This window comes from Cryptomeria japonica, chromosome 7 (assembly GCF_030272615.1).
Source record: "Cryptomeria japonica chromosome 7, Sugi_1.0, whole genome shotgun sequence".
NCBI lineage: Eukaryota > Viridiplantae > Streptophyta > Pinopsida > Cupressales > Cupressaceae > Cryptomeria > Cryptomeria japonica.
In genome coordinates this window covers 764,577,921-764,593,701 of record NC_081411.1, presented here as the reverse complement: position 1 = coordinate 764,593,701, position 15,781 = coordinate 764,577,921, and the positions used below count along the sequence as shown (strand labels likewise).

The following is a 15,781-nucleotide window of genomic DNA, read 5'->3' as shown; positions in this document are numbered from 1 at the left end:
GGTGTACTCTCCTCCATTATCGGATCTCAAGACTTTGATCCTCTTCCCGGATATGTTCTCTACTTGAGCTTTGAATTCCTTAAATCTCATTAGTACCTCTTCAGATTCTTTACTCTTCAAGAAATAGATCCAAGTCTTTCTCAAGTAGTCATCAATAAAAATAACATAATACAAGAAACCACTCAAGGACGCAACAGACATAGGACCACATAAATCTGAATGAATGAGTTCTAAAATACATTTGGATCTACTTTCACTACTATGGAATGTACCTTTAGTATTCTTACCCAATGCGCAACCTTTGCAAGTGCCTTCATGCTCCTGGTTGAGTTTTGGAAGGCCTGTAACCATCTTCTCCATTGTAGGTAGTGCATGAAAGTGAAGGTGACCCAATCTTCTATGCCAAATCTCACAAGTACTTGATGAGTCATGAAGTAAGGCTTGAGGAATATTAGTGCAAAGTCTATAGAGACATCCGTGACAAATTCCAATGACTTGAGTCGTCTTGATGTTTGATTTCTTTGACCATGCAAGGACTTTGCCATCTATGAATGCAATTCGATATCCCTTGTCTTCCAAGGCTGAGATGGAGACAAGATTTCGCTTAATCCTTACGAATAGTACATCATTCAATTGCAAGGAAATGCCTGAATTTAAGTGAAGAGAGGAGGTCCCAACTCCTTTCACGGAGTAACTAGTATCATCTCCAATGATTACTTGTTAATTTGAATTTCTCTCCACCAAATCATTTAGATGTCCTCTAAATCCGGTAATGTGGCGAGATGCACCGTTGTCAATTATCCAAGAGATGTGATCGGTAGGCACATTACTTGAAAGGGCTGAATAGAATATGAATCCATCTGAATCCTTTTGTGGAGGAGTCTCACCAACATCCGCAATGGAAGCTTGAGGCATAGGTCTAGTTGGACATTTCTTTGCATAGTGACCACATTTGTCACATCTAAAGCATTGGACTTTTGAAAGATCCTTCCTTCTTTTGAATGTAGGAGCATAATTGGATTCCTTATCTTTCTTCCTTTTGAAATGTCCTTTCTTACCCTTCTTCTTTGAGGAGTCAGAGGCAAGAACATGAATATCTTCAGTTGTAGAGCTTTGGCCAATTCCTCTTGTAGCTAATCTTGACTCTTCTTGAAAGCAGTCTGTCTTCAATCTATCAAACTTAGGGAGTTTTGATCTTGCACTTATCGCTTGTATAAATGCCTCCCATGATGAAGGTAGACCATTAAGTGCCAACATGGTTAACTCTTTATTGTCTATAGTGTGTCCAATGGTAGAGAGTTGATCTCTCAATTCAGTAATCCTCATGAAGTATGAGATGATGGATTCTCCTTTTGTCATCTTGATGTGGTGAAGTTGTTGTTTTAATGCAAGAGCTCGACTCGTATTGTTGATCTCATACATCTCCTCTAATCTCTTGAACATGTCATATGCCGTCATCAACTTGGAGATGATTGGCACAATGTGATCTTTCACAGAGTCAACCAACATTTTCTTTGCTTTGGTGTTCTTTCTCTTCCATTGAAGCTTCCCATCCTCTTTGGTTGGTTTCGGCACTGCTTTCTCCACGAATTCTTCCAATTCGTTTTCCTCCAAGGCAAGCATCACTCTAAACTTCTAGGAGACGAAGTTTCATGCACCCTCAAGTCTATCTTCAACCTTAAATCTGTTCACCATCTTGACGTTGATAGATGTAATTACACTTGAAGGCAATAATGGAGGATAACCCTACTTCTATGAATCTGATCTGATCTTTTCTTAAGCCTGCTCTGATACCGTGTTAAGTTTAGGTGATCAGATTGAAAAGATAAAATTTACACAATTACACAAGGGTTACCCTGGGAAAACCTTCCTCTTGAAGGTGAAAAACCCAGCAAGAAAATGTCTTTATTATTTCAATATTATCTAGAAACTTTTACAATGATTTGCTTCACCCTAGAAGCTATATAAATCGCTGATAGAGAATTGCGAATCTGCTGGAGATGAATGTGAACTGCTGTAGAATAGAAATACTTCAATCAGCTAGATCCAAGAATGATTGAATTGATTCAGTCTGCTGTAGATAATGATACGATCTGCTTATATGATTTTAACTGCTGTAGGATGAGGATGCTTCGATCTGCTTGTGTCACAAATATTCGATGCCTTTTTGGAGGGAGAGACAAATCATATATACTCAATAAGATGTCCCTTTGAACCAGCAATACTTTCTCCAAGAGTCGGTCCTTATATCAAACATCTTGTCTCTTCACACAGATCGGTTATATTCCAATCAACACGTCTTTTGTTTCATGATTAAGAATTAGTTAACACGATTTATGATAGCATCGATTCACATCTTAATCGATTCATTACAAGTACGTTTTAATTATTCTTTAATCACGAGTTTGATTCAACATAATATAAACTAATCAGATAACTAAATCGTCTAAGGCCGATTAGGCCAATTAGACAATTTAGTTGTCTAAGTCGGTATAGAAGAATACCGACCGACGCTACTACATCAACACAAGAAACATTCAAGGAACATCCAATTGGACGATTCCTAATTTGGAGCCCTTCTCAAGAACAAATTAAAAGCCAAAGCATCAGCCAAAGCCATAGTCAGGAAGAGAGGAAAACCTTCAGTCAAGAACTCTCGAAGGGAGAATGGGAAGAAATTGCGAGACACTTACTACTCCCTGACAAAAAATATCAACAACTTGTCGACCAAGCACGATAGCCATTCGTACAAATGACATCAAACAACGAAGAAGAGACCTTGGGCATGAATTAACCAAAACATTTGAGAATAACATACGCCACATTCGAGAACTATCCATCTCACGAGAGAAACCAAGAATTGGGGGAACTAAGCCGAAGACTTTAGGGAGAAGAGAGTTCAAGAATGAAGGGGAAGGTAATTGCAGTGCAAGGGATGTTAAGAGTGGATGTGTAGAGGACTCATACATGGCCATGAGTCCAAGTGAAGCACTGGAACGTCGAGAAAAAAGTAATCCAACCAAGTCTAAGGCACAAGGTGTGTACTGACCAAGAAAGATGGTGACAGGCAAAAACTCCCTAGGTTCACGGGAAATGGGTTGAAGGATCTCGTAAGGCACTGCAACACGTGCAAAACTATCTAAATAGCGAGCGGTCAAGAGGACAAAGATGATTGACTGAGTGTTTCCCGCAACACTGTAGGGAATAGCCATTGATTGGATCACAGAGCTTGATGAGGAATCAACAAGCTCTTGGGAAGCACTAAAGAAGGCATTTGAGGCAGAATTCAAATTGTTGAGATATGACAATGAGATCATGGCGGAAATCTACAACACTAAACAAGGGAAGAATGAGAACATACAAGCTTACAATCATGAGCTCAAGAATTGTCGGTAAAGATGGAGAAATAGTCAGTCAATGGACTAAAGAAGCGGTGATTAATCAAAGGACTAATCCCCTCCCTATGAAAGAAGATGAAAGTGGCGCCTCCCTCCTCGCATGCTAATGCTTACAATCGGGCAATGGCCATCGAGAGTGAAAACAAAACATCCTTTCGAGGGAAGAGAAAGATGGATGATGACAAGAGCATTGAAGGTAGCAGTGGCGAAGTATCAAAAACATTTTAGGCCCTACAACAAGATATGATGAGAATGATGAATGAATTGAAGTTAGAGAAAGGAAACAATAAAGAAACTAATAACTATGGTGTATTGGTTGCAAAATTGAGAAGCACACAAAAGGTAATTGTCCTAGAAAGATATTTTGTGAGATTTGCCGAGTGATGAGTCATTCAATGAAGGAGTGCCCATACAATTTGAAGCCCTGAAGTGCATAAGTACTCTTCACAAAAGGATAGTAAACTTCATCAAAACCACAAAATGCATTGTCAGGCGGTTATCAAAATCAACGAGGGTGAAATCAAATACAATATGATTCCAAAGGACGTCCTATCATATAGTGCCAACAATGTAGCGAATGGGGACACTTTGCGAGACTACCTGAATAAGAAAGAAAACATTTTGTGCAAAAGGTGTAAACCAAGTGACCATGAAGACACCAACTACCCAAAGCAAAAGGGTATTAATATGCTAAACGTGGAGAAACAAAACGAGGTATTTTTGGCAATCACAAAAGCACAAACGAAGAAGGCGGTATACCGAGACCCTTGTACGGAGAAGGAACAACTTTGAGAAGCCAAAGCAGAAGTAGTACAAGTGATGGCAAATGAAAAAACAACCTCCTGTAGAACTACAAGTATGTCATTATGGTCGAAGTCAAAGAAGAGCATACTATGACAAGCGTTGCAGACAATCATACCAATCAAGGTGACCGACCTTCAAACCATGCCACAACTAAGAGTGGCAGTTATCAACACAGTCAGTGACAACCAAAATCGGTGAGAAGAAAACCCAAAGAAAGACATGATAGTAGACCCGACACCTAAGGGTGAACAAGTCATTGACCCAATGCTACTGGCGGTGAACATTGAGAAGAAGTCAGTTGTTGTTCAAAAGGAAATCATGGGGAAGAACCTAACAAAGACCATCGTCCATAAAGGATCAAGAGTCAACGTGTTATTGGAAGATACTTGGAAGTGCCTTTGGAAACCAACCCTTTGGCCACCGAAATTCCAACTAGTAGGCACCGACCAACATGGAATCAAGTTGTTAGGGACGTTGATGGCATAGAATGTAACAATCGAGACCCAACAATTCCTCCTAAATTTTGTGGCCATCCTATCGCAGATTAAAGTGTATGATGCATTACTCAGGAGAAGATGGTTGGTAACAGCCAAAGCCGATCACAACTAGAAAAAGAACACAATCTCCATTGAAAAAAAGTGTTGGAAGTATGTGATTGATCCAAAAAACTAAGCCACCAATGAGGAAGCACCTTCCTTGGATTCATCAGATTCAAACTCCAAAGAAGAATGGACGAAGAGTCAAGGTCGGATGGAACTGAACAACGAAGGAATTTTGGAGTTATATCATGCTTAGAGGATGAAAGAAATTCTCTTTGTGGCCTATTTCATTGCCAAATCGAGGACTATAAGGTACTTCAGTCAGCATGTAAATTTCTTGAAGCTGTAACTCTCAGCAAAGAGCAACCAATCAAAGCACGTAAAATTATGGACGATACATCTGCCAACACGAAGAGTAAAATATTTTATGTGGAGGATACAAGTATTGTCAAGGTAAATCACCTTCGCCAAAAATTTACCAAAAAAATGAAAGAAAAAATCGAGAGGGATGGAAAATGGAAAGAAAAAGCAAAAAAAATGAGTCCGGTGAAATAAAAAAAATTAGACTGAAAAATTAAAAATCATTTTTTAAATATTAAAAGCAACCAATCATAAAATATCAATTCTTAAAGGCACAAGAGCACGGCCTTGGAAATTTTTTGAAGTGTGATCACTCACTGAGAGAGTACAACATTCAAAAGCATTTCACAAAGCAAAGCATCGAATTTCCCTTGGCATATAGCTTCCAAGATACACCACTATACGACCTTGGTATGGTTCAATCCCATCGGCACCATTTTCTAAAGTACGACAAGGCTTTAAAAGTAGTGTATGACACCTGGTTAAAAGCAATGTACATATTTCTCTTTCTCTCATTGTACGGCAACTGACAGTACTGCATCCTTTGAAAGTACAGCCATCAATTTTAAAGTGGAGAGTACAACTTGATCAAAATTTTGACATTTAAAAACTACGAAATCTCTTTTTTCTAGCTTCATCAGCATTGCTTTTGGCATCTTAAAAATCATGAAATGATGTGTGCCATTACAATCTGTGTGGTTTTGAAGGTCTTATTTTGGGCTTGGCAACAAGGGCTCCACCCCTCAACCCCGCCCCATATAGCAACAAGGAGCATGCCCAAGGAGCTGCCCTGAAACCCTGCTAGGGGCACTGCCTCCAAACCCCTGCAAGGGGTGCTACCGCTCAACCCCACTGGGGGCATTGCCCCCAAACCTCCACATAGGGCACTACCCTTTGACCCCGCTAGGGGTGTCGCCCCTAGACCCCCAATACCTTCATTTGATTTTCCAAGTACACTACAAGTCTAAGTTTACAAGGTACACTTCCAAGTTCACATATAAGTCATCGTCTACAATATTGTCATTAGTCTCCCAAATATTACTTGATGTTTAGTTCTCCTAGAAGACGACTCTTTCTTTTGGAAAGATAATGTAGTCAACGTACAATGTCTATTGTTATGTTCAATAATATTGGTTATCTGATTATGTATTACTGTTCAATTGTTTGTCATTCTCAGGTAGTTATAAGCATCAGTTGGTTGACGGTTATGTTACTCTTGGCAACCATCGGGTTTGTTTGTCATTCTTAGGTAGTTATAAGCGTCGATTGGTCAACGGTTGTGTTCCTCTTGGCAACCATCAGGTTATTTAAATATATTGTGTATGGTCAAGAAATGTAGTATGATTTAGTCAGATCAACTCAAATCCTTGGCTGATCATCTGAAGTCTTCTATAATAATTTCATGTGTAAAATAAAAGATATATTTTACTCCTATATCTAGTATGTGTTGTCATCTTTATTATTCATGTATTTAATTTATCAAATACAGCAATAAACAATGATGAGACCCATTTTGTCTCCAACACAATTGTGTTGAGACAAATTGTGAAGGTTTGTGAGACACTTCCTAACATGGTCATTAGCACAAATTGGTCCATATGGAGGCAATCTCTAGCAAAAGGGCAGCAATATTAAAGAAAAAAATCCTAGATGACACTTGGTGGGATCATGTTGAGTATCTCCACCATTTCACTAAACCCATATTGAGTTTGATCTGTTATACCAACATGAATAGGCCGTGTTTGGGTGACGTATATAATGGCATCGACTCAATGATTGAGTAGATGAAAGTCATCATAAATGCAAAAGAGCAAGATTTTGCAAAATAATTCTTCAAACAGCTACACAAGATCATTAAAGAGAGACAGAACAAAATGACCACTTCTCTACATCTTCTTGCCTTTGCATTGAGTCCCAAATATTATAGTTCTCAGCTCCTTTATGAGGCAAAAAGTGTTGCCCCATATAGAGATGTCAAAGTCAGTGAAGGTACAAGAGATAAGATAAGATAAGATAAATTTATTAATGTCCAACAAAAGACCACAAAGAGGGTCCAAGGGACTGCCAAAACCCAGAAAGGGGGCCAGCCCACAGCAGGGACACCAAACGGTACCCAAAGAGAAGCGACAACAAGACAACGGGAACAAACAAAATAAGACAAACCACCGAAAGCGGGGAAAGAGAGAGAGGAAGAGAGGAGGGGAGTCCCACATGGGACCACCCAAGCCCTCAACCACCACTACAAAGTCTGCACCGCAGAGAAGAAACTCAAAACAAAGGGGTAATCCATAGAACGCTTCGCAAACTCTTTGCTGATCGTGACATACGGGATGCAATGAGGGTTGAGTTCATGTATTTTGCATGCTCCAACGAATGCAGTCTTGATGCTCATAGTTGGCAGCACTTCCATGGCCAATCATTCGCACACCTACAACCTCTTGCAATCAAAATTATCGCAAATTTTATTAAAAAATCTTTTATCTTTAAGTTTTATTTGTATGTTTAATTTTTTAATTTATTTTTTTAAAATTTTGTAACTCTTAATTCTCTAATATTGTCTTAATAGGTTGTTGGTTCATCTGCATTTGTACATAATTGGAGCACATACTTCATCCACTCAATAAAGTGCAATTGACTACACTCAAAAAATGCAGAGGACTTGGTGTATGTGCAATCGAGGCACAGCATATTGACTTATATTCTTCCAGTGCCCACTTTGTTGCACTTGATGTTGACGATGACTATGAGCCAACTAGTGAACATAAGAGTGCTAGTGCAAATGCCAGTGGCACTATTTGTGGTTCTTCTAATCTACCACTACCTACATCATCTAATATGGATGGTGATGATGATATTTTTGACGACCCATATGATATTTGATCAATGATGGCTGATTGTTGTCACTTGACATTATTATTTTTTTAATTTACTATATATCATGGCATTCGAGTTTGACTAATATTTGACTATTAATATGGTGGTGTATTTTGAATATAATTACTACTGCAAATATGTATATATTTCTCATTGTTATATGTTTTTGTATGGACGAACCCAACACCAAAAAGAAATTTGATCAAACACACAAACTGATACCTTGAACCTGAATCTGAACCCATACCAGAACCGATAACTTAGATGTGATGTTGATTAAGTTGTAAAATTAATAATGTTTTTTAATATTATTATTAAGATTATTTATAATTTATTATTATAGTAATATATGATTTTTATTACTATCTATAGGGTTTATAAATATATCTATACATTAAAAATATTAGGAAATATCAAATATGTATATTACCTCTAGTATTTCTCATTTTAGGCCACAAATATATATATATATGGATGAACCTGTTGACGTGTATTTTGTACACAATCATACACAGAATAAAATACCTAAAGGCATCTTATCCTCTCTTGAGAAAATAGTCTCTAACTGCTGAAGATTCGCGTAAAGGATCAGTTAGGTAGACTCCAAGGTTCTTTTAGTGGGGTCTCCATGTGTGGACAAGCTCCAGTGGTATGATGTGATTTGCTGGAATCACAAGGGGACTTACATTGAACTTCCGATCTGCTTTGCTGGACACAGGCTCTTACTAACTTAGATTTGGAAAAAATGGAAAAAGGATAAGGGCGAAGAGAGGATCTGATCCTAATACTAAGAATGTAGGAGCAATGACTTGATTTTTGATGAAACTCTAACTAGGTCTTGTTTTGACATCAATGGAACATCTACACAAGACTAGTGCGATCTTCTAAGGGGAGCTTTATGATGTTCAAATCATCACCGCAGGCATAGATACCATCCAAGTTGATGCATATCAATGAAGAGGCGACAAATTGAAATTGAGCTTAAGCTGAACGATTCCAGTCGACTACACAAGGCAAGTTTGCAATCAACAAACTGCTAGTAGTATGGATGTACGAATTCCACCATCAATCAATCACATTTCCTCCATTCATCTAATCATCTACCATCTAAGATTGAAGACTCAACAAGAAACCATGCAAATTGCAAGAAAAACGACATATTTCACCATTACTTCAATGAAAATGGAGTTTGTTTACAATCAACGGCAACAATTTCTTGCCTTGTCCTCCTATTCTACTCTAATTGCTATTCTATCAACTATATTCTAACTCTTCCAACTATTTACAACTCTCTCTAATCATCTAAAATTCCTCTTTACAAAATGAAATGCCTGGGCTTATATAGTGCCCACAATACAATTTGATGGCTTAGATCAATTCAAGATCAATGGCCAAGATTTTACAATGAAAACCCTAATTAGGGTTTGTTACAACCATTACATAACATTTAATGCTTGACCAATGATAAAATTGTATTGCTTGGACACATGTCCCTTCTAGAAAAATCGACCAATGGATAGCCGGGGTAGGTACATCGAAGTTTGTGCCACCTTCCATGAGTTAAGTACATTGAATCTGGACATGCTGAGGTGGACTTCACTGACTGGAGGAGTGATGACTGGGATGCCACCTCATCTGACATTTGAAGCTTGCTAGATATTCAATTTGATGTCGTTGAGAGGCTATCTTTAATTAACTCTTGTTCTAACTCCTTTTGTCCTTGATGTGCAGGATGATGTACTTCGCCTTGGGACGCTGGATTGGAAGAGGTCGCCCTTGTCTTGGCTTGATCGTCCTGGCGAAGACCGTCCTGGCGAAGACCGTCCTTGATCCGGCTTGATTTTCCTTGAAGAGACCTCCATTTGACGCCTACACAACATTTCAAAATTAGTAACATGATTTTGCAATACATAACATAAATTAGAGAGCAAAATTTTAGGAAACTTAAAGATAAGTCCTTTATTAATCATTTCCTAAAAAAGATTGAGCTAAGGATTCAAAATTTCAAAATTAAGGCAATGACAATCAACGTTCAAAATCAAAACAATAAATCCATATCGTCATACCTCTTTGAGAGCTTAACTCTAAAATGCAAAATAAAGGAATTCGCCTAGGCAAAATTTGAAATTCGATAGTCTTGATGTGATCTTCAAAAGAACGTTCCTCTTATCAACTTCGCCACCCTTCAAGTCTTGGACGTGATTTCCTCTTCAAGTTAGCAATTTCGCCATCTTTGATATGTCTTTGACGTCCTAGGCAACTTCGCTCAAATGGAAACTTCAAGTTCGCCTCTCCTTTGGATAGTAGTTTCGCACCACCTTTGATTGAATTCGCTCCTCTTCTTGAATGATAATTTCGCCCTTCCTTTGTATGAAATTCGCTCCTCTTTTTCCTTCTCCAAGTTGCATATGAGAGATGATAAATGATGATGTGAAAATGAAATAAACACCTTCCTTTATAGGCGCTCACCTTCATATTGACCTTAGGCCGACTTTTTGCAATTAAAACGATTTTTAAATAAATAATAAAGGCCGACCTTGACAAAATAAACCCAAGCGCTCCCTTTTGGATTTTATTAAATTAATAATTAATTATTAAATGCCTTTATTTTTAATTAATAAATTTCGATTTTTTTTTTTTTACAAAGGCAAAAAATAATTAATAAAAACATACCATGCGCTATTTAAATGCTTTTAATTAAATATCGATTTTTTTCTAGCATTTAAATAAATTTAAAAAATGTGTTTTAAGCGCCAAAATGAAAAAGTGAGAAGATACGTACCTCATCGCCCTGGTCCCTGACTGAGGGACAGGAGCGATCCATCAATTTGGTCATGATTCTTGCAATTTTTACGTCCAAGGTCTTCATCCTTACGTCCAAATCGCCATTTTAGCTGGGTCCTTTGAGTTAGATTGACTTGCATGTGTGAATGAGTGCCTTTGGATGTAATATCGCCCTGGTCCCTTCCTGAGGGACAGGAGCGATCCTAGTGTCCTGGCTCAAATTTGCAAACTTTTGATCTTTGTTCTTCATTCATTGTCTTCCAAAGGACGTCCTTGACCATGCCTATCTTTGCCTTGTCTTGGTTTTGACGGAACATGAGTGTTTTAGTAAAAATCGCTTTGGTCCTTGTCCAAAGGACAGGAGCGATATAGGCTCTTTGTGCAAATTGGTAGCATTTTAACGTTCAACACTTTGGTATATCACCTTCAAAAGACGCCTTAGACCTTTTACCATCTTGCAAAACCTTGGCTTAACGTAAATTTTGAGAGACTTGGCCAATATAATCAATATCGCTCTGGTCCCTTCCTGAGGGACAGGAGCGAACTTCAAGTTTTTGAGCTTGTCCTTGCGTTCTTCAACTTGCCATTACCTTCAATGCGTGAAATGACGTCCCTTGATTCCTCTTGGTGGCTTGATACTTGTTAAACTTTCAAAATCTTGGTCTTTATGGAAATTTCGCTCTGGTCCCTTCCTGAGGGACAGGAGCGAATTAGGATATTTTAGAGCAAATCCCTCCATGTGGCGATCCTTGTAACTTTGTGCTTGATGGAGATGCTTCGAAACGTCCTTGGTACCTTGTTCTTCGCCTTGGAGTGTCCTGATCTTGGAGGGACGGTAATATAATCATCATATCGCCTTGGTCCCTTGGAGAGGGACAGGGGCGATCTTGGCTTTGTATGCTTCACTTCACTTTGCTAGCTTCCAGATTTATATTCAACGGGTTCATAATGCGTCCTTCCATTCATCCATGCCTTGGAATCGGTCGTAACTTGGCGAGAAAATCATCTATAACAAAAATCGCTCTGGTCCCTTCCTGAGGGACAGGAGCGAACTTAAGCATTTTATTGTTTTTGATCAAGTCTGGATGCTCTATCATGCTCATTTCGTCCTTCACCATGCCTTTGATGTCTCGATTCGTCCAAACAAGGTCAGGAATGGCTCAACTAAGCATTTTCGCTCTGGTCCCTTGGTGAGGGACACGAGCGATTCGCCTTGGTCCCTTGGAGAGGGACAGGAGCGCATTTCGCTCTGGACCCTTGGAGAAGGACACGAGCGAAATTTGACTTTTCGCACTCTCGATCAGGACAATTTTAATGGAATATAACATTTAAGTATAAGTGATACTTTAAGTTATATTCCATATATACTTTCAGGATGTTTGAGAGTGGTTTCAGACCTCCAGGAGTTATATTGCAAAATCTAGTTTTTGGAGGTTTTTCAGTTTCCAGACTTAGTCAAATTCAGGATCAGGACATTCCAGACTTAGCCAAATTTCAGGATCAGGACCTTACTCAAGCCGGACTTGTTATCCTGTTGATCTCCCCGACAGCGCTTCAAGTTATATTCATTTGATAAAATGCACCTCTTTGGACCTTTTCACATCGTCCAGACGTTAAAATCTTGCAAGGACAAAGCAAAATTGGATTTGTAGCTCCGGTCCTTCACTGAGGGACAGGAGCGATTTTTCCCCTGGAGGCATTTCTGTGTTCATGAAAATCTTCAATTTATATTCAATGGAAAGATCTCGCCTTTCTCCATCACTTCCAATTCGTAATTCATCTTGACCCTGCAGGAATAGTAAAATATTTGAAAACGAGCTCCCGTCCTTCACTGAGGGACAGGAGCGATTTTGCTCCTACAGGCCAAAATAACAAGATTTTTCACACTTTAACACTTCACGAGGCGAAAACAAATCATTAGAGATGCCTAGGATCAAAAATCAAAAATGTCAAAATTTGGTCAAAAATATTCAATTGGACAAAAATTCACATTTCATCTTCAACACTTAGACAAATTTAAGCTCTGCATCAACATTCCAATTGAAAATTAGACCATTCTGGCGAATTCATTGCATTCAAAATTTGCATTCTAGAAAAGGAAAACCAAAAAGCTCCCAAAACCGACTGGATTTTGGTCCGAAAAGACAATAATTAAAACCCTAAGGCTTGACCCTAAATCCAGACAACTAACAAACTAACAAAACCCTAGAAAAAGCAAAGCGAAAACGAACAAAACGAGCAAAAAACATGGGTCCCCATTTGCAATGGGGCGATGTGTGAAAACGTCACAACAGAACCCAACCCTAAATTTTTTTGACAGAATCCGCAAGCTGGACCAGTACTAGAATTGGTATCTTAGCTTTTACACCCAGTAGATACCAATATGCTTGAGACAGATGTTTTTCTCAGTGACACGAGAGGCCTTTTTACAGCAGGCTGTGTATCTTTTGGGTGATTGACCTGCACATTAAGTAAAAGGTACTAGCTACGTTAATTCTGTGCAGGCAAGATACCAAGAAAAGCATTATATCATTGAGATTCTCATGTTGGAGGGTCAAATTCCTCAGTTTCTCCTTGCAATGTGGAATTACTTTATGATTATAGGCAAGAAAATTTACCTTGTTAACATCTTCCTAATCAGTTATAGGTGAACTAGCATTTAATAAAAACAACGTACAAGATATGAAGAAACAAGTCTGATTACCAGCTGCCAAAGAGTATCTATGGTCTAGACCATTTTTAACACAATTAAATAACATATTTATTACCTTGAACACAGGTTGCTTAAGTCCAGCATCCAGAACTTCTGAAATATAAGTGCACATCTCTGCCGGATCTAGAACACTGTAGAATGTTACACAGCTTTTAAATCCTGCAGAAAATTAGAACCTCTATCAAGTGCAGTAATCACAACAAATAAATAATGTGATGACATAATTGCAAAACCCGATATAAGCCTTTAAAATATGTAAACCTAGAAATGCCAAAAACACAAGAAAACTTGAAATTCACAGTACCTCTGGGAAATATAGTCTCACTGTCATACCAAGGCTTGCAGGGCTCAATAACACCAACATCAAGAACATGAACATCATAACTAGCACAGGCAGGAAGCACACCAGCAGAAGAATGGTCTGCATGTACATCTAATGGATCTATATCGACTGAAATTACGTTGCTATCATTCTCCACATGATTTGTTCGGGGAACTTCCTCACTATGTTCCATCGTTATAATGCATTCAGAAGCAGTAGTATACAGAGGCTTCTGACAGTTAAAATGCCTTCCACCCAGAGCTGCCCTGTCTGACAAATTAGTGCTGATGGAATCCATTGACTGAAAAGAAGTTTCAGTTGGTAATTGCATTTGCAACTCCACATCTTGCATAAATGGAGCTTCAATATGGGATTGGGATTTTTCTGGTATGGAGTCTGTATCCACATGTCTATTAGAATTTGGTAAAATATAGGAAACCCTCCCTTGTTGGAGTTCATGCTTCTTAAGTTGGTCTTGATCTGTTGTCAACTCTTCAGGTGCTGCAGAATCCATGTTTAAAAAGTGTTCTCTGTGAGTAAAGGAGGTATTCACCATATACTGTTCCTTCTGTTCAATTATGTCTTTGTTAAAATGCTTCTCAGCAGATGAAATATCAACTGCCGTTCTCTCATTGCAGTGATCTATGTTATCAAAATCCCTCATTCTGTCAAGTTCATGTATGTTTTCTTCGATTTTTTCTTCTCTACAATTAATATCTGCATCTTCTTCATCATCACTAAGCACTATAGTTTCAACACAAGTTGCTGCTTGTGAACCCTTTGCTCTTGGTAGATCTTTGCCTATTGATCTATCTTGAACATTTGGAGCTTCAGAGATCAAAGGCGGACCCCTAAGTGAGTTTTCCCTAAGCGTAGGCATAGAATTGGAAGAAGAAAGAGGAGACGTGGGTTCTTGCAAAAGTTCTTCTTGTGTTTTCAACAAGTTAACAGAAGAAGCCGATGTTAAGCCTAAATCTTGATTGGCCCATCTGTTGATTGAACTTCGTTTTCCTCCTAGTGCTTCAATGAGTATATATAACTCACTCACATCATATCTATAGAGGAAAAACTTCTTACTCCAATCACATGAACAAAGTTGATTCACATGTTCCAGGCAAGCAAAAATTTCTGGACAGCAACCGCAACCTACTGCTGAAAGATGCAAATCATAATAGCAGGCAAAGCATTCTCTTTCTTTCATGTCAAAGTGCCTGTCCATTTTTCTTACAATCAGCAAATTTGGAAGAAATTCTCTCCTTGCAGTCTCCCTTTCTACACGAGCCTAACAAGAAGAGAAAGAAAAAGAATAAAAAATAAAAATTAGTACATGCAGGAGATGTAACGTCTGTAGAAGGATATCTCAATACTCTGCTAAAAATGATAATTTATTTAGCAATTTCTACCTTAAGAGCCTTTGTAAGTAAGCCATCTTTCCCACAGAATCCATGCCAACCTGCACAGGCAGAGGTATATTTTCCAAACATTGAAAATTCCCAGAGTATTTTTACAGCTTCCCTTGAGGCCCCCAGAAGTAACTTGTCATGTGATACAGATGTTTTACGGAAGAGCTCTTGGTAGAGCTCTGTTGCAATTTGCCCATGTGGTAACCAATCAACTGGTGCCACATTTACAGCTTCAGCACAGTTAAAACCACAGTTAAAGCCTGCATGATATGCTCGAGGAAAAGTAAGTATGAACTCCCCCGCTTGCTGAACACACCTGTAAACTGGAACACCTTCACACTTCAAAATGGAAGGAGACAGTTGAGTTACCTGTTCCAAAATAAAAGAAAACATATCAAAATTCACTTCTCTAGAAAAGGATTAAAATTGTAGACTTTTTCAACATAATCCATATACATTCCAGCAATCAGTTGCATGATACCAGTAACCAAGCATAGTGGGCATATCATTACACTTTATCCATCCTCTTAATCAAAATTTAAAACCAGGAAATTGACAATGCAATATGGATAGCCTATTTTAAT

At 38.5% G+C, this 15,781-nt stretch overlaps 1 protein-coding gene across 3 annotated transcripts in view; it reads right to left on the bottom strand.

The window, feature by feature from the left end:
- Positions 1 to 15,781, bottom strand: part of LOC131059931 (lysine-specific demethylase JMJ703) — a 73,527-nt gene that overhangs the window by 27,753 nt on the left and 29,993 nt on the right. For all 3 annotated transcript variants that reach the window (XM_057993001.2, XM_057993000.2, XM_057993002.2), the window contains exons 8-10: positions 15,198 to 15,566; positions 13,777 to 15,076; positions 13,528 to 13,631 (exon numbers count right to left, since the gene is read on the bottom strand). In XM_057993001.2, the coding sequence (XP_057848984.2) occupies positions 13,528 to 13,631; positions 13,777 to 15,076; positions 15,198 to 15,566 (1,773 nt within the window). The remainder of the gene's footprint in view (positions 1 to 13,527; positions 13,632 to 13,776; positions 15,077 to 15,197; positions 15,567 to 15,781) is intronic.